The following is a 24945-nucleotide window of genomic DNA, read 5'->3' as shown; positions in this document are numbered from 1 at the left end:
AATTATTCTCTCATTTGCTAGCTAAGCGGAGTTAAGGAACACGCCACAAAGCTGGCCCGCTGCGTGTTTCTCGGATTCGTGTAAATAAATCGGTACTGCAATCAAACTATAATACATAGCGAAATGAGAGAAGTTGCAAAATCAACCGGAATGTTCATGCAAATTATGAAAAAAACCCGATCTAAATCCGTTAAGTAGTTCTCTCGTGAAAAGCAGACAGACATACAGACATTGGATTTTATATATTATATATTAGTAAACCTTCAAAATAATGTGCAGTTAACGTCACAAAAGCATTCTCAGCATTTCTGGAGCTTAGTAGAGCCAGATAACTAAGAATCTTCACCAAGCAGCTCTGAAAATGTCTGCTTTGTTTGGGTCTACATAACTCTGTGAGTCTGCCTTTTCTGACATGAATGTCATGAAATCAAAGTTCACAACAAGACTGACAGATTAGAGTGAACCTAAGTGGCTACACTCCACCATACACACCTCTCTTGTTGACTCCATGCAGTGCCAGTCATCTCACTAACTAAAAAACACGTCACACATGCAACTGGACATGTGAATATTCTTGTGAAGTGAAAGAAACTGACACGTAACAAAATGGCAAATGAATAAGTAACATCTGGGCATTTGTAATTGCATTGTTTTGTTTTGACAGCATTCATGTTTTAATTCATTCATACAAAATGCACTTGCAGGTGAAGTAAATATTTTTTGTGATGTTTTAATGCAAAATGTGAGTTGTGGACACCAACATTTTGTAAATGTTCAGGCAAAACAAGCTTATTTAGTTTGTTTGGATTGAAATAAGCTATGAGAATAAACAACTACCTCCAGTGGAGTGAGGAAATTTTAAAATTATGTACATTAATGATGCCACCTTAATTTAAAAAGGAAATGAAAATGCTCAACAGGGAATTCTGACATTGAATAAAATAACACGGACAATGCAAGACACACTTTGAAGTAATTCCAAACACATATTGTATCATATATAATTTAATAATAAAATCCCATTTTCAGTGACAAAAACAGACTTTCACAATATCTTTTCTTACTGCGTTATGTTCAGTAACCTGTAGGCCAAAATGGTAAATGTGAAATTAACTTTTGAAAGCTCTGCCTGTAACTTACTCAGATATTTGAGTTACTCTGAAAGGTCACAGGTGTGCAATGATGACTGCATGGCAATAGCAGATCAACTGAATGCCAATCTATCAAAAATATTTTTGATGCTTCCAAAATAAAGCTTCCAGAATAGTGTTTCTATCCAAATATTTTCTATACAGGAAAGATCTAATAAAAAAGCCTAAAGACAACAGGGTTTTCCAAAAATACCACAAAGAAAGGAACAGCAGAGTAAAACATTTACAGAATATACCGAATACTTCTAACCGAAAATAAAACTACTATAATTGACGTAAAATTTAAATACAAAAGATTCAGTAATTTCTCAGAATTAGAAAGAGAACATGTTAAGATTATATAACCTCTCTGCAGATAAAGTGCCAGGTATCCAATGTAATACAGTGGAACCTCGAGATACGATCACCTCTGTATACGAGAAATTCAAAATACGAGGAAAGTATGAGCGAAAAATTCAGATCTAAATACGAGCATTGGCTCACGTAATGAGCCACGAGCCAGGCTGTGGGTATAGCTCGCGGTTTAGCGAGGGGGCGTGGCAGCTGTAGCGAGCCGCAGGGCGATCTGCGGTGTCTGTGTTTCTCACCTAAGTGCACAGGTGGGAAACTGCCCACATCCATGATTTGTCCTGTGGCTGATGGGCTGGGCAGGGTTGCCACCCGTCCTTTAAAATACGAAATTGTCCAGTATTTGAGAATGAAATTGCGCGTCCCGTTTTGAATCAATACGTATGCGTCCCTTATTTTTTTGTATTAAAAGTGGTAACCCTAGCAGCTGCCATGTCTTCCCCACATATATTGAGAAGCGCGAGCCGGTTAAGGGGGAGAAGAAGTAAAAGAAAAGAGAGGAGAGGAGAGAGAACGGAGGTTGCAGGAGGAGGCAGGAATCCGCAGCAGTAGGAAGTCGGTGCGAGAGAGCGAGCGAGTACAGGCTCGCGTGTAGCTGAACAGGCGAGCCAAACAGCTGAAGCAGGACGGTGTAGAGAAGGTCAGCTGCATTAAGTGTCTTGCCTGTTGCAGAGCCCGCATGGGAGAAGCAGGTGAGACGCTAACAGAGAAGAAGCACCGGGGATTGTCATCTGTTTTTGAAGACTGCTTCCTGTTGACGTTTTAACCTCGTGTTAAAGGATTGTTATTCTTATGTACTTTAAACCTCCACTTCACAACTGTTTTAAGGATTATTTATTTAAAGATTTATTGAATGCTCTACTGCACTTTGGACACCTGTTTTGATTCTTTTAATAATCAGTTATATTATTTACCAGTGTTATTTATTAAAGGTAGACTACAGTATATATAATTTATCAGTGTTATTTGTTAGGAAAATTGATTTTTATGTTAATATATTTGGGATGCGGAACGGATTAACTGGATTTCCATTATTTTCAATGGGGACGTTTGTTCTAGATACGAGAAATTCGCTATACAAGCTCAGTGCTGGAACGAATTAAACTCGTATCTAGAGGTTCCACTGTATAAGGCTTAGGTTCCATATAGTATAACACGCTCTAGTTAGGAGGTACACCACGCATCCAGATTAATCAAATTACTATTGTCCAGTACTTTCAGTTATTTGCTATAAATGAATAACAATAAATATAAATAATGCTTTGGTTTATGTAAATGTTAAATGTATTCAGTCCTGTCAGTCCAGTCTTTCAGTTATGAAGAAAATAAATTCAAGCTCCATTGGGTAATGCAGAAGAGCCACATTCCCACCATGGATAACAGGAATCAGGACATTATCCAGTTCATTCATGTATGCCTGTGGAAGTAGCTTTCCTCCAGATCCTGCCTGGTATTCAACCTATGAACATAAAAAAATTACTTTTATAATTTTACTGTACAGCATACAGGAAAGAATGAACGCTAGATTTTAAATGAAGTGCTAATACATAAATATTCAAAATGACATCATTTACCACATCTGCTTCTGTGAAGATTCGAAGTCCCAGGTTATTGATGTGACTCTGTGTCAGTGACATGAGGTGAACAGAAAGAGCAGCACAACAGGATGTTGCAATCTCCTTCAGAAACTGACTGTGAGCAGTTGGGATGTTGGCAAAGGACACCGCCTCACTTTTCAAAACATAAAATACCTGAAAAGAGAGAGGGTTGATCTAATTAAAAGGAGAAAGATTAGATAATAAAAATAATGCTTTAAAGAAACCTAATAAGTTGATTCTCTAATAAAATAACATTCATGTAAGAGACTTCACTAAAAAGGAAAATGTCTAAAAGAAATCAGTTAAATATAGATTCTTTACCCTTATGTTCCTACTGCAGTTATAAATGATGATCCCTTTGTTTAAATGTATTACTGCCTATAATAACAATATATTAAGGTGTATTAGAGTGTATAGGACAGGACTATACTGTATATACTAAGAATGTCCTGGTTCAGTTCTGCTACTCTCTCACACAGGAGTGTGTCACTTCATCTGTCCAAACTCAAACTGTAGAATTATGTAATCAGAGGCAGATACAATTATTGAGTTGTTCTAGATTAGAAAAAAATCCTTGAGTCGGATATATTTAAAACTATGTTATATCAGTGTAATTGAGCTTTTAATGCATCTCAAACCAATTAACCTGTATGAATATACACATGGGAACAAAAACACAGTACAGTATATTCATCATACCATGCAATATGGAAATCTAATAGCAGTTTGCCTATGACCTTCACAAGTGACAGAACCGTCTCACAAAGGTGTTTTTGGGGACTCTATTAATTTAAGAGATCTACGGTTTCATTTTGTATTTTTAACTATAAAATAAAATCCATCAACATGACTAAGGTTAAAAATTATACACAGTTCTTAACATAATTGAAAAGTATTACTGAAATTCAAGAGTTGACATCTTTACAAATTTAAGTGCAACTGTATTCCCACCACGTGCACAGCTATTACTTAAATTAACTCCAATTTATATTTCTGTTGAAAAATGCCACCTGTCTACACAAGGACAGTTTTTTGTTAAACTAGGGGGCTTTGCCCCCTGCTCGCTTTGCTCACCAACCCCCCGTGTTTGGTTTTCCGGATACACACTTTTAAGATTTTTTTTTTCTTTGAATTGTTGCTACTTCATTAGTTTCACTTTTATTTCAGAACTTATGTAAAAACAATATTTGGAATGTTTCAAGTCCCAACATGCTGAATCTTTTAAATGAGGTCAGTGAGACGTGTTTAAAGGCTTTGTACCATAATTCAGGATAGGTTTCTATTTGGAATTTTAGCACAGACAAAACGATCTACATCATCAGCAGTTAATTTGTTTTGCAAAATAACCAATAAATGCATGTGTTGTAAACCCCGTTTTTGAAATTCTCTGACTTAAACTTCAAAGCCTTACAATATTTACATACTTCTAACATATCATCTATGTCCATACATTCGATCTCTATTAGCCTAATAATTTCTCTTTTTTTGCGTTAATGCGATGTTTACCGTCTTTGCTTTGACACTGTCATTTTCTTCTGCTTTCATATTCTGTATCTTGCTCAGCATGTGCATCGCGCCTTTTTTTTTTTTTTTTTTTTTTTTTTTTTTTTTTTTGAGTCTTTTGAATTCCAGTTTTCATTATCTCTAACTTGCTCTGTATGTGTTTGGCCCCCTTGTTTTTTAACCTCTTTATGATGTTTTACTTTGTTTTCTACTCTGTCTTTTATTTCTGACCTCGCTTTATCCTGCTTTTTTTTCCAATGACACCTGGGGCCTCATGTATAAACGGTGGGTACGTACAGAAATCTTGCGTACAAACGTTTCCATGCTTAAATCGCGATGTATAAAAGCTAAACTTGGCATAAAGCCACGCACATTTCCACGGTACCTCATACCCTGGCGTATGCAATTTCTCCGCTCAGTTTTGCAGACTGGCGGCACCCAGCGTCAAAGCAGTGCTACTGTTCCTGTGTAGTTACCCTTTCTTTCTTAGATCCAGATTCCTGACGCGGCTTTATAAATACACTGAAATTAACTGCATATTGTTTATTAGTGTAATGCATCCGATTGTAATTAACCTGTAGCAATATAATGGTCCAGGGAATAGCCATAGTATTCCAAATACCATAACTGCTTTAGCGTTGTTACTCTCACTGCATTTTATTCTTCTGTCAGCTGCTACCGTTAGGGGTTGCCACAGCGGATCATCTTTTTCCATATTACTCTCACTGCAGCACTCAGAGTATTTATATCACTGTATCTGAGTGGGGAATCACAGCAGCAGCTGATCAGAAAGAGAATAATCAGTATACAGTATCAAGCACGCTGCCTCAGCCACGGCAAAACGGTTCAAAGCCTTTCCTGTACAGAACTCGTGGCTCAGAAACAGTTTCATCCCAAGAACTATAAACGCACTCAATCAAGTGCTCCTTGTAGAACTGTTTGTATTTATAAGTACAATTACCCCACTGTAAACTTGCACTACAGTTATAATATTGCACAACCTGCGCCACTTTATAAAGCTCGTATGATGACGATATAATTTTTAAGAAGAAATGCAGCAAAACATGTTGATTATAGTATACAGATAAAACTTTAACTTCATTTATATAATCTGTATTGTTAATAATTAAACATGTGAGGACACGGTGCCGCAGCGCTAGCTAGTTCACGGATTGCTCCTGCCTTGCACTGTATTCTTGCTGGTGCTGACGCAAAACTGGAAGGATTGATGGATAGAATAATTAAACATATACTACAAAGATATTTCAACGTTCCTTAAACGTTTTGAAGAATCGGCGTTCTAAGCTTACAGATGGCTTAACGTCTATTACAGAGCTGATTGTGTGGCGATTGGGTATTTGGTGAAAGAAAAGTAAGGACAGGAATTGGAGGTTAGTACATTTGAAAGAGACAGTACTTCTGTAATAAATTATTTCATCGAAGGTCGCGCGTGGCGCAGCAAGCCTCTTGCGTGAGATATGAACAATCACTGCGCCACCGTGTTCCCATGTTTAATAACATGCTTTCGTCCCTATCATCATGAAAAAGATATCACGTATACATCTCAGTATTTTAATTATTCAGAGAGCTGTAATATCACGAATGTAATGGATTCTGCATCCTGTCGGAGAAAGAGAAAGAACGGAAGCACGTAGTGATTCACACACATAGGAGATCAAACACAGAACAAAGCATTTAACGTGCTACTTTAGTTACGATGGGATTTGAGAAACTAGTAAAATAAACTATTTTAAGATGAAGTTTACGATGTTCTTCTTTAATGACAAAATAAACTATGTGATTAACCCCTTCACCGCCCTCTGCCGGATATATCCGGCACCGCTGTTTTAATGCTAACGCCATACTGCCGGAATTATCCGGCACATTTGCCTGTGGTTATATGAATGCCTGGCAAGTAGTATAACTGACGGTTTGGCGTGGGTATTATTACTACGTTGTATTTCGACAAGTCTGTGGTTGTTTTGGCCGGTCATGTGACGTGATTCGCATGTAACAGCTGTGAATATGGCGAAACGTAAACTGACTTCAAGTGAGGCTTTGCAGGCGATTTTGGACAGTTCTGATCATGATTGTAGCAGTTCTGAAGAAGATTTTAGTGACAGTGATGAGCAGCAACGTGCGCTGCATGATATTGTGAATGAAGACGCATCGGATGACGGCGCTGAGTGGGTGTATCCCCAGCATCTCAACTGGGCTGCTGCCCGTGGTGAACTACCTTTTCTGCATTCGTTTGAGGGAACGTGTGGCTTTATTGTTGATGTAAACAATTACACTGCTGAGCAGTTTTATGAGCTGTTTGTGTCACCTGATTTGATTAGACATTTTGTTCATCAGACAAATCTGTATGCAGCACAGTTTATTGAGAAAAATCCCAATTTACCTCCACATTCCCGTGTTCGTGCTTGGTTTGACACTGATGAAAACGAAATGAAAAAATTCATTGGGATTTTGATGTTGATGGGAATAATCAGAAAACCAGATATTGAGATGTACTGGTCTACAGATCCTATGTATGCAACACCTATTTTTGCAGCTGTCATGACACGTAACCGATTCTCTTAGCTGCTGAAATTCTTTCATTTGAATGACAACAGAAACGAGCCAGATAAGAAAGATCCAAACCGCGACCACTTGTTCAAGCTACGTCCTTTGATTGATCATTTATTTGAAGCATTTCAGTTGCCCTACATGCCAGGACCGTCAGTTGCAGTTGATGAAAGTTTATTGTCGTGGAAGGGCCGCTTACAGTTTCGACAGTATCTACCATTGAAAAGGGCACGGTTTGGTATCAAGATGTTTTGCTTAGCTGAGAATTCAGGTTACATTTATAGATTTCGTGTATACACTGGCAACTTGCACAACATTTAGTGGTCAATACTGCTTGAATAAATGTAAAAAATGTAAAAAAAAATGTAAAAAAGTAAAAAAACAAAAATTGTTCAGATTTCGCCTGGCTTGGGGAATATTTAGGGAGTTGGCGGTTAAAGGGTTAAAGTGGAAATTTCGAGATTAAAGTTGACATTTCGTGCTTTTTTCCACACTGTGTGCCTATTTTTTTTCTCTGTACCCTAATAAGCTTTCATATGACACTCAAAGACAGTGGGCTACGAGTCACCTTTTCACGCCAACTTTGATATGTGACAACTATTTTTTTTATTTCTGGCACTGCACGACTTTGTGAACTTGAGCTTTCGAGTTTTTCCGACACTATGTCACTTGATCAACTTCCTTTTGTTGATTATACCACTGTTTAAACCAACAAATAGTACGTTTTTCCTTGCCTCCACTTGGTATTCGCTGAAATTATTATATTTTCCCCTGTGCTTTTGCCATTGTCTTTTCACAGAAGGCTGAGCTTAAGGGCTATTTATATTGATTTGTATATTCAAAGAGGCGTAATTCTGGGAGGAGTTGGGGCAGGACAGAAGGCGCGTGCACATGCGTTACTTTTCACGCTGATCCGGATTTATGTAGCGGAAGAACGTGGAAATTTGCGTACACACAGATTCCTGCATCTGGATTTTTCTGTGCGTACTTCCCGCTTTTGTGCTTATGCCATGCTATAGTATGAGTTCTACGCACGGCGTTATACATGAGGCCCCTGATCCGTGGTGATTATTTTCCCTTTTTTTCCCCCCCGAGTAATAATTTCCATTTGTTTGCGCTACTCTGAGCTGTACTTTTTTATACTTTCTAATTTTCCTACTTTCATCTTCTTTAACTTTCTCCAAATGTGTATTGCGCCAAGGTTTTTTTTTTTTTTTTTTTTTTTTTTGAGCCCTTCATAATCTCTAACCTACTCTGCATGTGTATAGCGCCAACGTTTGTGAACGTCTTTATGAAGTTCTACTTTGTCTTTTACTCTCTGTCTTTTAATTCTGAGCCCAATTGGACGTGCTTTTTTCAATTCCACTTGTTCCGGGCTGATAATTACTTTCCTTATTTTCTGAATTTGCACCTATTCTTTTTTGCTCTTTTTTCTCTCCAACGCTTTCGAGTCTTTTTTCTCCTCGCTGCTTTCTGCTTCGCTTAGTCATTGATGTTTTATTTATAACGTATTGTTCTTATACGCTTTATATGCGCTGAGACCCTGGATCTGTGTGTGCTCAAATCCTTTAGACGACTGAATGTTTTGCTGCCTGTAGTCTTATTTGATATTGATTGTAAGTAGGGTGTGTCTTGAAAGAATCTCATGTTCTACGTCATCATGAGACGCTCCGTGGCCAATCTCTTTTGTCTTGCAGGTCTTTTAAGCGTCTTCCTGATCTTAACGTGAAGATCATGTCTCGTCTCCCGTCTCTCTCCCAGGATTCTTTTTTTATACTAGAGAGATAAGCACAAAATAAAAAAAATGTAACCAACAGTTAAAGTTGTGAACTAAAGGTGTTGTATTATTTATGGAGGTAAAGTCTATCATTGCAAAAAAAAAAAAATGCCAGTATTTTTTACTCCAATTTAACTAAATCAACTTATATGCAAGTGAGAGGCAGTGAGGAAAAAGCATAGCACAAAGAATTGCAAAAGATCACAAAAGACTTTAATGCTAAGAAAATGCCACCAACACAAACTATCAGGTGCACTGCACACCCCAATGTTAATTACCACTTAGCTTTAATAACTAACTTTGTGCTCCACTATGAGAGTTGTGTAACATTACACTCCTCCAGTGGAAACATGGTGGTGGTAGTATCATACTGTGGGTTTTTTTTTTCTCTGTTAGGGACTGGCAGAGTAGACAGGCTTGAGGGAAACTTAAAGTACAGAGTTAACCTGCTCCACCGTTCTCTGGAACTCTGACTAGGCTGAAGGCGCACTTTCCAACACCTGTCTAGACAAGGACAGTTTTTTGTTAAATAAGCACAAAATAAAAAAATTGTAACTAACAGTTAAAGTTGTCAACTAAAGGTGTTGCATTATTTATGGAGGTGCACTTTCCAAAACTTTTTAACTCTATGAATGTTTTTAAGTGGCCCACCCAGAGCCCAGACTTGAACCCAACTAGACACCTCTGGAGAAAAATTGAAAACAGCTATCCACCAACAGTCTCCATACCACCTGACAGAGCTCGAGAGTATCTGCAGAGAAGAGTGGCAGAAAATCCACAAATCCAGGTGTGAGAAGCTTGCCACATCATGCCCAAGGAGACTCAAGGCAGTAATCACAAACAAAGGTACCTCAACGAAGTACTGGGGTCTCAATATTTATATCAATGGGACAGTTCAGTTTATTATTTTTAACAAACTTGCTACATTTTTTAAATCATGTTTTTGCTTTGTTATTCTGGTATGCTGAGGGTTGTTTGATGAAGGGAAAAAATGAACTTAAGGTTTTTTTAGCACAAGACGGAAACAGCAAAAAGTGAAGTCATCTGAATACTTTCAGAAGGCACTATAAAGACTTAATAGACAGTTTCCTCTGGAAATAAGAAAGCCGTCAAAATAACCAAGACTAAGGAGTGTAATAGTTCACTTCTGGTCACCCCTGGCTTTGTATGATCAAATGGAAGAAATAAATGTAAACAACTAAGAAATTCCACAGTATCTGCAAATGCATCTTGAAGAAATCTCAAGGAACAAAAATGGAAAAAGAAAAAAGCTGACTGCTGGCATGGGATCAACTAAAGGATATTTAATATTTTACTGGAATTTACACAGTTTAGTTAGCATGATGCACATACAGTATCTATAATAATAAAAGGCAAAGCCCTCACTGACTGACTGACTGACTCACTGACTGACTGACTCACTCATCACTAATTCTCCAACTTCCCGTGTAGGTGGAAGGCTGAAATTTGGCAGGCTCATTCCTTACAGCTTACTTACAAAAGTTACGCAGGTTTCATTTCGAAATTCAAAGCGTAATGGTCATAACTGGAACATATTTTTTGTCCATACACTGTAATGGAGGAGGCGGAGTCACGTATCGCGTCATCACGCCTCCTACGTAATCACATGAACTAAAAACAAGGAAGAGATTTACAGCACGAGTCACACGCGGGAACGAAGGTAAATGACGTTAATTTTTGACTGTCTTTTAATACTGTGTAAGCACACATATTAACACATGTGCAATTAAACGTGTGCATTTACGGGGTGATTTCTCAGGCTTAAAAGCTCACCTTTTATCAAACGCGGGAACAAAGGTAACTGACGTTGTTCACTGTCTTTTAATACTGTGTAACCATACATATTAACACATGTCCAATTAAACGTGTGCATTTACGGGGTGATTTCTCAGGCTTAAAAGCTCGCCTTTTACTAAAAAAGGTAAATGCAAAACTATTTTCAATCAGTTTATTGAAACGCTCCCGTTAAGGATTGCAATAACATATTCGCGAGATAAAAGAACGAAGTAGGGGGAAATGGAGGAACAGCCGCAAACAGCGAAGAGCAAAAAATTAATTAAATAATTGAGAACGGAGCGAGTTAAGCATACAAGCATGTTCATAAGGGAAACAAACCACGGTGTAAAACGTAAGTTTAAATAAAGTTTATAGAAACGCTCCCGCTGCGGATTGCAATAACATATTCGCGAGATAAAAGTTTAATGAGAAGACACGAGGTATAAACGAACCACACGCCGTGGCGCAATGTTAGGGGCAACAGTTTCAACCATTCTATGATCTGCTTCTCGCAACTGAAAGACGGCACATGGCGGATGTTAGCCGACTTGCTGACCGCAACGTTAGGGGCTTCAAATATGGCGCTGACGCCACATCTCAGTGCCAACACTTTGCAGACTGTACTTAAAAGACACGCCCTCCTCACTGGACAGTTAAAAACACCAATCAAACTAACGATGACATCAAGTATTACCCAATCAAAAGTAGGAAAGGAGGCATCTTCATAAAATGCGTGTGGGATGATTTGCATGAGACGCTGCTTTAAAAAAAAAATGATTAAAAAAATACGGGATAAATCCCGTCCAGTATTGATTCAAAACGGGACGCGCAATTTCATTCTCAAACGCGGCACGATTCCGTATTTTAAAGGACGGGTGGCAACCCTACAGTGCCAGGTAACCACCCATACAATCAGATTGTGATTCAGACTAGGAATGCAATGAATGTAATTACCCCGATCTACATACAAGGCGAAAGTCTTGCAACATTCAAAGATGATGGTTTGGGATAATTAGTACTTATTAAGTACACCATGGAACATAAAAGAGCTTATGAAGCCTTGAACCGAAAAAAGCAAGATCTCAGAGATCGTAAAAAAAAAAAAAGGAGGTAATGTCGTTTTACTCGCTGTACATTTTAGTCAAACATTACCAGTTATTCCACGAGGGAGACCAGCAGATGAACTCAACGCATGTTTAAAATCCATGCTTCTCCCACGGTCGGTTATATGTCGCGTGTTCTCGGGTAGGTACACCAAAAAATGTATACATTTAAGCATGTAATGGGCAAACAAAAAATGAGGTATACCCGAAGGCACTGCAGTAGTACTCAATGTAACTTTACTTCTTAAATGTTAATGTTTTACTGTTTAATAATTTATACGCTTCTTATATATTGTTCAAATTCTTTTATCAAAATACCACTGACAGCGCAATGCACGATAACATGGAGTGAATACACCATACGCATCTGCCCACGGCCGCCCTGGTGTGCGCAGATAGGAGTTGATTCTAAAATAAAATAAACATAAAAAGAGTAATACAATCATCACCCATAAAGCGGATAGCAGACGTGACGTATTATATGTGTACCACATTTCAAATCAATAGGTGAAACGGTTTGCAAGCTACAGGTGATTTAAAATCCTGGACAGACCAACGAAAAGCCACGGTAGCAAATTATAGAAGAAGATTTTACTGTTTAATAATTTATATTTATATGAAATGTGCTTCTTATATGTTACTTCATATTCTCATATGATAATGATGTTAATGTTGTTTATATTGATTTCTATGTTATTGTAAGTGCATCTATGTGTGTATATGTATGTATGTATGTGTGTGTATATATATATATATATATATATATATATATATATATATATATATATATATATATATATATATATAAAATATATGTGTATATGTATAATATATCTGTATATGTGTGTATATGTGTGTGTATATGTGTATATGTATATATATATATGACAGCAACACTCATAACAATGACAACACAATTACATTGACAATCATGTTACGTTATTTTTAAAATGTTTCCTTTACTTTTTCATAACCTCTTTAACACACTACTTCTCCGCTGCGAAGCGCGGGTATTTTGCTAGTATAGTATATAAGGGATTTTTTTCCCGTATTTTAAAGAGGAATGAGGAACTGGTTTGGTGGTACACTCATGAGTGTGTTAACTTTTCTGTTAATTTCTGAATGGTGTTATACCATACCTCCGTGCATTTGATGCATTTTCCCGCGGTCTCAAATTCGGCCTCTTGTTGTAGTTTTACGCTTGGTACAGCTTCCAAAGACCTTCCATCAACTGGACTAACAAAACTATAAAACATAAGTAGATAAAAATATGTAATAGCCTTGTATGATAAAATTAAAACAAAAATCTTTAACATTAGAGAATCAAGTGTATAATTACTTTGTGTATATCACTACTACTACCACCATCATCTCCTGATTAAAAATATATTTTTTTTAAATCTTTCTGCATGTTTCCTGAACACCTCTGACATAACAGATTTTATGCTGCTGTAGTAAATACTACATTTAGTATGAAAAAATAAATAATTTTAAATTAAAAGGTAGTAAACATTTTGCTTTACAATACGGCCCATAAAATATACTCAAACAGAAAAAGCCTAATTTTAGACAAAACTGAAACTGGGCACAGATAGCACATGTCACCCAGAATATAAATAGTTTCCACTTCATCCTGTGTAATATGTTAGTTTTAGAGTCCAATTATATCTGTTATCTTAAAACAAAAGTTTTAGTATTTTTCAAGTTATTTCTTCACAATTATAGTCTATTAAATTTTACACATGAAACTGTGCTCTAAAGTGAAGCATTTTTTTTAATACTTTTTAAAAATACTTTGTCTTTTCTAGCAGCTTACAATGAAGCTCTGTAGAACCCAGGGTCCATATGTGATTAAAAATGGAAAAAAAATGCCTTAAAACTTAAATACATCTGCTTTAAAGAGGCAAATGATTTGTTTTAATAAAAGATCCCTTCTACATTTATGAGGTATCCTTGTGATAACAGAAGGAAACAAGAAATTATTTTATCACCGATACTTTCTTGCAGTAGAATTACGTTACTTGTTCATATGTGTGCTTGTAGCGGCCGTGGAGTTAGGAAAACACACTGAGGAAACCATTTCCCCTCTCTTTTACAATCTGTGTAGTTATTTTACATAGGCCACGGAGCACGACACATGGATAGTGGCAGTCTACTGGAAAATGTACAATGGAGTTTCACTGTTCTTTGTACACATAACAATAGATCTGAAACTGTATAGCTAATATGACATTGCGTTTTTAATAAAAGCCTTAGAAATACACCAATACATACACACACATACACACTCGCATAATCAATCAATTGATATTGGCAGTTAAACATTGCGTAAACATACAGTGCATCCAGAAAGTATTCACCAGAAAGAAATCACCAGTGTTTTACCAATGCTATGCTAGTGTCAGTCAGCTTGTTGTGTGCAGGGGCAACGTATCACAAGATAGCATACATTTGATACAATGGCATCATTGTAGTCAAAAAACTGTGCAGGGTGGCACTTTTAAAAAAAATAAATAAATAAACAAACAAGTTTGATGAGCACCCTCAGCATAGCCAGGTGAAATCTTGAATACCTGTGAATAAACTTCAGAAAGTGATCTCTCAAATTAGCACAGCACAATTCCAAAGGAAACATGAGCAAGTAGAGCTATAGTGGAATGTTCAGCTATGCAGCATGAGATCCACAAAGAAGCAGTCACAGGATTGCAGCAAGACAATAACAGAAAGAATGCAAAGGTGAGCACAGGCATTAATGTGACAAATCTCCACAGGAAGCACAAGCAGATAGTACTGGTAAGGATCAGAATATTACAGAAAACAGAAGAAGATTATTCAAATGAGATCTCTGTGTAAATTAGGGATTAACCAAAAGCAGGTCAATCAAAGAGGTTGGTTCAGAAAACCACAAGGAAGTTCAAACCAAATTGTCCTGCAAACTACAAGTTCATCTGAATTATAATCCAAATCATAAATGAACTGCAGTCTTGAATAAACCTAATAATGAAAGAAAAAATACATTTTATTTAGAGAGGCAGGAAATGTGTGCTAGCATATTTTACATGATGGGTGGAAACTAAATTGAATATTAACCCTTTTACATTTTTGCACTCTCTGTGGGTAGAGGATGGATTAGTTGAATAAATGTGACAGGAATTTTAAAATTAATTTTAACTTTGTTTGCTTCACTAATCTTTGTGCATTGTAGTGAAAGTTTAAATGTAGCAGATAAAAAAAAAATAAGTAAGCATACTCTTCAAGATCTGATTTTTCTGTGGCATTTAATTCTGCATTATGGGTATTTGTTTTCCTTTTAGCATCAGATTTTATACTCTTATTAATGAAACCATTATGTTGAAACATATTAATTTATCCAATGGGGAAATGACTCCCTTCAATCAACCACCTAAGAGCATTTCTCCTTTTCAATCGGGCCTTTCCCCTTGGAAAGGTTATAACAAAAGATTGTGATTAAGTGTTCCTTGGCACTGCAGGGTTAGTTACGTGCAAGAACAATGACTTCAACATTAACTTCGAAGAATTCAAAAAAATTACTAATTTTCAAAAATATAAAATCTTAATATATTTACACAGTACACAATATATATTACATTACATATACATTTCTCATTTGACCACAATTTTAAAAAGTTTCATACCGAGTCTAATTTCCCATACTTGAGCCAACCTTTAATGACCTGTTACTCCCCAAACATAAATGTAATCAATCTCCTTGTTAGTAGACAGTTTGCTATTACCCAGTTCTCAGAGACGACCTCTGTTCCACCCAACGAATGTTAACATATTCTCTTGAGTCTGGTGAATTTACTTTTCCACAAGGAATCTGGAAGTCCTTTTTGTCCCTAAAAGACTGACGAAGTGCCTCCATCGTATTTGGGGTTATCTGAACCATTAAACCATCTAAAATGAAAGAAAACATATCAAATAGTTTGAAAAAGAATAAGATTAAAATTTTTTATTGAAGAAAAAAGGAAACCAAAAATAACTACCAACATGGACTTTCATGATTTTTTATTACATTGACAAAAGCAGTTTGAATCTGTAGTAGCGAAAATAGAACTGTGTACTAAAATACAACTTACTGTAATTACTTACAATAACACTCATATTATGAAAATAAAGTGTTTTCACCCAAGTCCTTTCCGTTTTTGATTTTAGCAAATCTATTCACTATTTTGTCTGTGATTGCTTCTTCCAAATGATTATGCAATAAAAACAGATTATAATGTAATATGTAAATATAGTTCAAACCAGCCAACATGACTTTTAATAGGTCTGCCTACTTCTGTAAGGTGAAACAAGGTCAACATTACTCTATAAACATAAAAATGATAATACAGGTTGGCTTTACTAAAGGCACCTTGCTGTAAAAATCTCCAAAATGAGTCGAGGGAACGAAATGCAACTAATAACACTATTGTCATATCCTGTATTTTAACATTCCATGTGTACACTTTACTTCCAGTAATGAAATTCCACAAATGAATCCCCTCCCCCAGTTATGCATGGAGTATACAGACTTTCTGGTTAATGAGGTATAATAAACATCTCAGAAAATATGGTAATGCAACTAGTTAAAAGAGCATTATCCAGTAAACCATTAAAGGACCAACTGGCAATGCCCACTTTGTTTTGCTTTGGCACACAAGTCTTCGGTTTAAAAAGCAGCCACCAAGCGCATTTAACTTTAGCTCAAGCATCAAGTTTCTCTCCACTGGGCCTCTTTGGAATACCTTACCTGATAAGGCTGATCAACCACAGACAAACTGAAACCCAGAGTTGTTCCTGTGATGCCCTGTTTAAACACATAGAGGGCAAACAGCCATAACTTAACAACTGGCAATCTTGATGGAGAAACCCTTGCACCAACTATTACTTCTTATATAAGCCACTACAAGCACCAGATGCATACTGAATGTGCTTTGCCTCGCTGTAACTTCTGCTACATCGACCATGGCTGTAACAATCCCTTTTACTCTGGAGGGTAACCTGGTGCTGGACTGTAAGAGTAGAAGAATTGTCTGTATTGGAGTTTGACGTGGGTGCCATGAGTCCAAACCTAGCGAAAGAAAGCAAGTTGCAAGAGCAAGAGACAGGCCATATGAAAGCCACACATTCGTCTTAATAAAGACAAAGTCCACAGCTCACCAAATACCCAGCTGTATTTTCTAAGCTAGCAGATGTGGCCACTGCGTGTCAAATAATGGAGAAAAGGACAGCACTGTCTTTAACCAGAAGGTGTAACCAAGGAGAAGGAGAAGAGCTCCTGAACAAAAAAAAGGACATGTGATGCCATTTGTTTTTTTAAGGGGTGTCTGTCATTTTTTTGTTCATTTATTCATCATTGCTACTCTGTTACTAGGTAAGATCAACTGTAAGTGCACATTTCCTCATTGTTCTAGACCGTGGATTTCTAGAACAGTTCTGTAGCGCTTTCTTTGTTGTTCCTGGCTTTAGACTAATTATTCTAAATCTTCTTGACTATGAATTTGGATTTCGTTCTGGCTCTGACACTTTGTTTGATTTTCTGCTTATGAAATTTGCCTATTTTGACCATGTTTACCCTTTTGGTCCATTTTTTCCCTATGCAAAAAAAAAAGCGCCTCATGTTGAAAACTCTTTGTTTCCAGTACTTTCACCACAATAAATGCACTTGAAAAGGCTGAACCAAACATATAACTTCTTCAGTTTGACATTTGGGTACTATATAAACATCAGAGTTCCTTGTTGCAACACAAAAATAATATGAAGAAAATCAAGCAGGTTAAACAGCAACTGTGCACCCCAACAGCTGAAGAAATAGGACCCTCAGCTCTGAAATCAGGTCTCCTATTTAGCTTTGTCTGTATAGGCAGGTTTGAGATACATATATTCATTGTAATTTTAGCTGCGAAGTATCCTGGAAGGGAAGGAGACTATTCTTCACATGGTTGAAACAAAAATACATTATTTGCTTTAACACAAAAAACTTATTTGGGTACCTTCAACTATGCTGGATTTGCCAATGAATCCAGATGAGGTTTTCAGGGCTCCATTAAACACAACAAAGCTTGCACCCGTTGCTGAAACAAAAACAATTTTTAAAACATCATACTAGTGCAAATTATTATATCAATGCACGAAAATATCTATCCATGTTACTACAGTGATCCCTCGCTATTATCGCGCTTCGCCTTTCGCGGCTTCACTCTATCGCGGATTTTATATGTAAGCATATTTAAATATATATCGTGGATTTTTTGCTGGTTTGCGGATTTCTGAGGACAATGGGTCTTGTAATTTCTGGTACATGCTTCCTCAGTTGGTTTGCCCAGTTGATTTCATACAAGGGACGCTATTGGCAGATGGCTGAGAAGCTACCCAACTTACTTTTCTCTCTCTCTCTCTTGCGCTGACTTTCTCTGATCCTGACGTAGGGGGATTGAGCAGGGGGGCTGTTCGCACACCTAGACGATACGGACGCTCGTCTAAAAATGCTGAAAGATTATCTTCACGTTGCTACCTTCTGTGTGCAGCTGCTTCCTGAAGCGACATGCTGCACGGTGCTTCGCATACTTAAAAGCTCAAAGGGCACGTATTGATTTTTCACTGTTTGTTTTTCTCTGTCTCTCTCTCTCTCCCTGCTCCTGACGGAGGGGGTGTGAGCTGCCGCCTTCAACAGCTTTGTACCGGCGGTGCTTCGCATACTTAAAAGCCAAACAGCCCTATTGATTTGTTTGCTTTCCTCTCTGTTTCTGACTCTGTCTCTGCTCCTGACGCGCACTCCTTTGAAGAGGAAGATATGTTTGCATTCTTTTAATTGTGAGACAGAACTGTCATCTCTGTCTTGTCATGAAGCACAGTTTAAACTTTTGAAAAAGAGACAAATGTTTGTTTGCAGTGTTTGAATAACGTTCCTGTCTCTCTACAACCTCCTGTATTTCTGCGCAAATCTGTGACCCAAGCATGACAATATAAAAATAACCATATAAACATATGGTTTCTACTTCGCGGATTTTCTTATTTCGCGGGTGGCTCTGGAACGCAACCCCCGCGATGGAGGAGGGATTACTGTACTTTATCACAATGAATTCAAAATAATATTCTTATTTTTGCCACACTTGCGATATGACACAATCTTAGAAAAATGTACATAGCTGTAGAAAGTTTATCTTAAATCCTAAGAAGTATTGAAAATCATTAAATATCCCTGTTAAATATCAGCATCTTGTCAAAGCCATTTTCAGAGATGTAACCCTTCAGGTTCTCAAACTAGATATTTTTCTGTCCTCAGCTTAGCCTTGATAACCTAGGGATGAAACTTTGAACAGAACAGATACACACCTTGGCAGAACACTATGATTACTTGAATCCAAGTTGACATCAAGCATGGGAACATAACTCACTTGGCAAATTTATCTGTAGCCCAGCTAGTCAAAGAAAGGTGATAGATAGAGAGAGAGAGAGAGAGAGAGAGAGAGAGAGAGAGAGAGAGAGAGAGAGAGAGAGAGAGAGAGAGAGAGAGAGAGAGAGAGAGAGAGAGAGAGAGAGATAGATAGATAGATAGATAGATAGATAGATAGATACTTTATTAATCCCAATGGGAAATTCACATTCTTCAGCAGCAGCATACTGATACAATAAATAATATTAAATTAAAGAATGATAATAATACAGGTGAAAAAAAAAAAACAGACAATAACTATGTATAATGTTAAATATTAACGTTTACCCCCCCTGGTGGAATTAAACAGTCGCATAGTTTGGGGAAGGAACGATCTCCTCAATCTGTCTGTGGAGCAGGACAGTGACAGCAGTCTGTCGCTGAAGCTGCTCTTCTGTCTGGAGATGACATTATTTAGTGGATGCAGTGGATTCTCCATAATTGATAGGAGCCTGCTGAGCGCCCTTCGCTCTGCCACAGATGTTAAACTGTCCAGCTCCATGCCAACAATAGAGCCTGCCTTCCTCACCAGTTTGTCCAGGCGTGAGGCGTCTTTCCTCTTAATGCTGCCTCCCCAGCACACCACTGCGTAGAAGAGGGGCGCTCGCCACAACTGTTTGATAGAACATCTGCAGCATCTTATTGCAGATGTTGAAGGAAGCCAGCCTTCTAAGGAAGTATAACCGGCTTTGTCCTTTCTTGCACAGCGCATCAGTATTGGCAGTCCAGTCTAATTTATCATCCAGCTGCACTCCCAGATATTTATAGGTCTGCACCATCTGCACACAGTCACCTTTGATGATCACTGGGTCTATGAGGGGTCTGGGCCTCCTAAAATCCACCACCAGCTCCTTGGTTTTGCTGGTGTTCAGGTGTAGGTGGTTTGAGTCGGACCATTTAACAAAGTCATTGATTAGGTCCCTATACTCCTCCTCCAGCCCATTCCTGATACAGCCCACGATAGCAGTGTCATCAGCGAACTTTTGCACATGGCAGGACTCCGAGTTGTATTGGAAGTCCGATGTATATAGGCTGAACAGGACCGGAGAAAGCACAGTCCCCTGTGGCGCTCCTGTGTTGCTGACCACAATGTCAGACGTGCAGTTCCCAAGACGCACATACTGAGGTCTGTCTTTAAGATAGTCCACGATCCATGCCACTAGGTATGAATCTAATCCCATCTCTGTCAGCTTGTCCCTAAGGAGCAGAGGTTGGATTGTGTTGAAGGCGCTAGAGAAGTCTAGAAACATAATTCTTACAGCACCACTGCCTCTGTCCAAGTGAGAGAGGGATCGGTGTAGCATATAGATGATGGCATCTTCCGCTCCCACCTTCTCCTGATATGCAAACTGCAGAGGGTCAAGGGCGTGTTGAACCTGTGGCCTAAGGTGGTGAAGCAGCAGCCTCTCCATGGTCTTCATCACATGTGATGTCAGAGCAACAGGCCGAAAGTCATTCAGCTCACTAGGACGTGATACCTTTGGGACTGGGGTGATACAAGATGTTTTCCAAAGCCTCGGGACTCTCCCCTGTTCCAGGCTCAGGTTGAAGATGCGCTGTAGAGGACCCCCCAGCTCCGATGCACAGGATCCTTGCATTAGTGGCGTTACCACAAAAGTATCACATCTGAATTTCTTTAACTATATGTGGGGGGAAAAAATCCCAGTTTTATAATAAAATTCAACTTTAACCTGGATTTTAAGATTAATTTTAAAAATATTTTTAAAATAAAACTGCAGTATGCTTGCTGCTTCCTCATAATCATTATTAGTTTTAACTTAAACAACTAAATGAAACATTTTATATTGTTTTGAAAGAAAGAAAGAAAGAAAGAAAGAAAGAAAGAAAGAAAGAAAGAAAGAAAGAAAGAAAGAAAGAAAGAGTGTCGACATTGGGGGAAAAACAAATACAGAAATAAACTTTTTAGATCATACATTTTGAAGTGACACACTATGAGCTGAAGCATCCTAGAGCTTTATTTTCCTGATGACCATAAATGCAACATTTTGTGAAAATATTTTTAGTAATTTGGTGACTTAAAATGTTACTAATATGGATTGGATCAAATTCCCTATGTCACATTACGTTAAACTCAGTGTCCAAATCTACGTACTGTATTTTACAAAGTACAAAGTGCTAAAAACTGCTATATATAAATGATGTTTTATATTTATTTACTTAGTCAATAACACTATGACCTGTGTGGGTTTGTGTGGTTACCATGCACTAAACTAAAAGCAATCTTCTGAAAAATGCCAGCATCCAATATTTATGAATTAATCATTCCATATTTTAATGCATAAGGTTCATGATGTCAGTACAAATAAGCTTAATGTAAAAATAATAAGTCACCACACTTAAGCATAGAGGCAAATCTTGGTTACACTAAGGTAAAGAGTAATTCAAAACCTTAGCCAAAGCAAAACCACCAACAAGTGATTCAAAATGAAATAAGATAGGGGCAATCTGTAGGTGATGGGTGATAAATGAATCTCTCCACAAGTTCACTATCAAAAACCCTGTTTTCACTACAGTTAATCATTTCTCCTTTATTTTACCTCTAAATGAGCAACTCAGGCGGCACGGTGGCGCAGTGGGTAGTGCTGCTGCCTCGCAGTTGGGAGATCTGGGGACCTGGGTTCACTTCCCAGGTCCTCCCTGCGTGGAGTTTGCATGTTCTCCCCGTGTCTGCGTGGGTTTCCTCCGGGCGCTCCGGTTTCCTCCCACAGTCCAGAGACATGCAGGTTAGGTGGATTGGCGATTCTAAATTGGCCCTAGTGTGTGCTTGGTGTGTGGGTGAGTTTGTGTGTGTCCTGCGGTGGGTTGGCACCCTGCCCTGGATTGGTTCCCTGCCTTGTGCCCTGTGTTGGCTGGGATTGGCTCCAGCAGACCCCCGTGACCCTGTGTTCGGATTCAGCGGGTTGGAAAATGGATGGATGGATGAGCAACTCATGGATGACACTTTAGATTTCATAAATTTTTGTCTCACACTTATATTCCCAAGTAAGTGCATAAAGCTATGCAACTTGCGAAAACAAATGCAGTAGCTATGTTGAAAGTCATAAACACAGGTCAGAAAATTCCAACACCTGCATAAACCATTCATATTTGAATTCATTTTATTTACAGCATGGAGTCTTCTTGGGTATATTGTGACAAGCTTTGATGAATTTGTGAGTATTTTCCTTATTTCTCTGCATAATCTCTCAAGCTTGGTCAGGTTAGATGCTGACTATAAGTGCACAGTAATTTTCAGGTCTCTCCTGAAAATTGATATTCGACTGGTTTCAAGTCTGAACCTGACTGGTCTATCCAAAAACATTTACAGAGTTCACCCTAAGCCAACCCCGTGTTGTTTTTCCTTTGTGCTTAGTATTACTGTCTGTTAGAAGAAGTAGAACCTTGAGGTTAGGAGTGCTCTCAATCAGGTTTTCTTAAAGAATCTCTCTTTTCTTTGCTCCATCCAACTTTCCCTCAATCCGGATTAGTCTCCCTCTAACTACCACTGAAAAACAACCAAACCCACAGTATGATCCTGCCAACACTATGCTTCACCATCTCACCATGTTTCCAATCTCCAAACACTCTCTCTGGAGCTCAGCCAGAGTGATGATTAGGCTCTTGGTCACCTCTCTCATTAAGGTCCTTCTCCCATGACCACTCGGTTTGGCTGGCCAGCCAACTCTAGGGAGAGCTATGGTTGTTGCTAACTTCTTCCATTTAAGAATTATAGAGGTCACTGTGCTGTTGGGACCCTTTAATGCTGTAGAATTTTTTTTTAGCCTTCTCTAGCTCTATGCCTCGATACAATTCCATCCATAAGATGTGCGGGAAATTTCCTCAACCTCAGCTGGCTTGCTTTTTGCTCTGATACCCATTGTCAACAGTGGGTCCTTCTATAGAGGCATGTGTGCCTTTCTAAATCATGAAGAATCAATTAATTGGACTTCAAACAAGGCGCAGAAACATCTCAACAATGATGAACAGAATGAGAGATACACCCGAGGCAAATTTCAACTCTCATAGCAGAGGTCATTGTGCTATTTCAATGATATTTCAGTATTTTATTTGTAAGAGATTTCCTGAAGTTTCTAAAGTCTTATTTTTGTTTTGTCATTCTGGTATATTGAGTGTTGTTGGTTGTGGGGTGCATTTAAACAATTGTTGTATATTGCTGCAACAAAGTGAAGGGATCTAAATACTTTCCGAAGGTATTCTATTTTTCTTAATTCATTCTTAAGAGTATTATTTTGTTTCTATACAGCAAATGTGTTTGGTTATTCTCTGATCAAAATGAAGAACTGTATAAAAGCCTAAGTCACCAAAGTACAATAAAAAAAGTGATAATAACAATTGTGAGGAACTCGTCTTAAATTTAACAAAAAATTTATGATTTAAGTATTTGAAGTTGAAAGTTTTTATTTGTACGGTAAAATTTGCTCCCTCTACTGTGAAAACGAAATAATAAGCATTATGAGAGCATAACAGCATTGAAGACTAAGCCAAACTTGCTGTCTTGAAATTCCTGCAATTTTCAATAAGGCTACATGGTGTCCTCATTTTTGCAATGTAAAAAGGTACAAAAGTGCCTCATTTATCACAGGAAAGCACTGATGGGTGGATTAGTGACTAAGACTAGGCTTGCCAATTTGACTAAACAACTGAGTGCTTTGTGTCTAAAGGATACAATAACTCAAATGATCCATTATAATTATTATTTAACAATATTAACATACATGTAAATACATAGTGTTCATGCACCCTTCCCTTTATGCATGAGGAAGTAAAGGCAATCACCCAACTATATGCTCAAACACCACCATATTCCTAGTACTGGCATATCAAAATAGTGAAAATTTGAATTAATGTGCACTGCTATCTATCACAACTATTCTAGCTTTAATTACCTGTACTGCCTTCACTTGCCTGAGGAAATCATTTACACAAGAAAAGATCTGAACACCCACACTTACTTTTTCTGGTCTTCTCTGCATTGCTGTTTGCTTGTGTTTGATAGGCCCCATCTTCATTCTGAACACACACCAGATAAGAATCAGCCTCTGTACCAAAACTTGCACCCATACTGATGACATGTTCATTGGGAGAATGTAACAATTTCATTACCTAATGGTTAATGAAAAAGGGACAAACAGAAAAATTAAAAATTGTCCTGCTAGACAGTAAGGGCTGAAATCACCCAGGAAGTATCACTTTACCAGATACTAAAATCTTACATGGGTTCCACAATTAATCATACCATATCTTCTGTTGTTTAGAAGGCAATAACACCACCAGTTTTCATTTGTTCTATAAACTTGAGGCAGTTATTGGTACTATCCTCTGAAAACCTCCTTTGGCTTTTTCTCTTATATTTAAATGTCATACAAGAACAAAAAAATGTTAAATTAAACTGTCTTTTTCACATTCACCTCCTGTACTTTTCAAAAACGCTGTTGTCTGCAGAGGCTTCTGATGCCTTAGGAGGATATTTAAAGGCTGTTATTTTTAAAATAAATCTATGCTGATTAAATCTGTCTACCCTTTGTGCACGAGACAACTATAATAAAACCACACAGTGAGGTAGAGAATGATATAAACACTGCTGACAACATTAAATATTTGCATAACACTTAAACTGTTGAAGCTTTAAGAGGAAACA

The 24945-nt window shown here is 37.8% G+C and overlaps 2 protein-coding genes across 2 annotated transcripts in view; both read right to left on the bottom strand.

Annotated features, from left to right (window-relative positions):
• LOC127528849 (uncharacterized) overlaps positions 1-24945 on the bottom strand; it is a 479443-nt gene that overhangs the window by 341281 nt on the left and 113217 nt on the right. The window lies entirely within an intron of this gene.
• LOC114644969 (zinc finger FYVE domain-containing protein 16-like) overlaps positions 1064-24945 on the bottom strand; it is a 159473-nt gene continuing 135591 nt past the window's right edge. The window contains exons 9-14 of the mRNA XM_051929442.1: positions 24260-24410; positions 17845-17925; positions 15601-15763; positions 12985-13090; positions 3074-3250; positions 1064-2958 (exon numbers count right to left, since the gene is read on the bottom strand). Coding sequence (XP_051785402.1) covers positions 2797-2958; positions 3074-3250; positions 12985-13090; positions 15601-15763; positions 17845-17925; positions 24260-24410 — 840 coding nt within the window. The 3' untranslated portion in view covers positions 1064-2796. The remainder of the gene's footprint in view (positions 2959-3073; positions 3251-12984; positions 13091-15600; positions 15764-17844; positions 17926-24259; positions 24411-24945) is intronic.

The sequence above is a fragment of the Erpetoichthys calabaricus genome, chromosome 7 (assembly GCF_900747795.2).
Source record: "Erpetoichthys calabaricus chromosome 7, fErpCal1.3, whole genome shotgun sequence".
In the NCBI taxonomy this organism is placed as follows: domain Eukaryota; kingdom Metazoa; phylum Chordata; class Cladistia; order Polypteriformes; family Polypteridae; genus Erpetoichthys; species Erpetoichthys calabaricus.
This window is presented reverse-complemented; position numbering and strand designations above follow the sequence as displayed.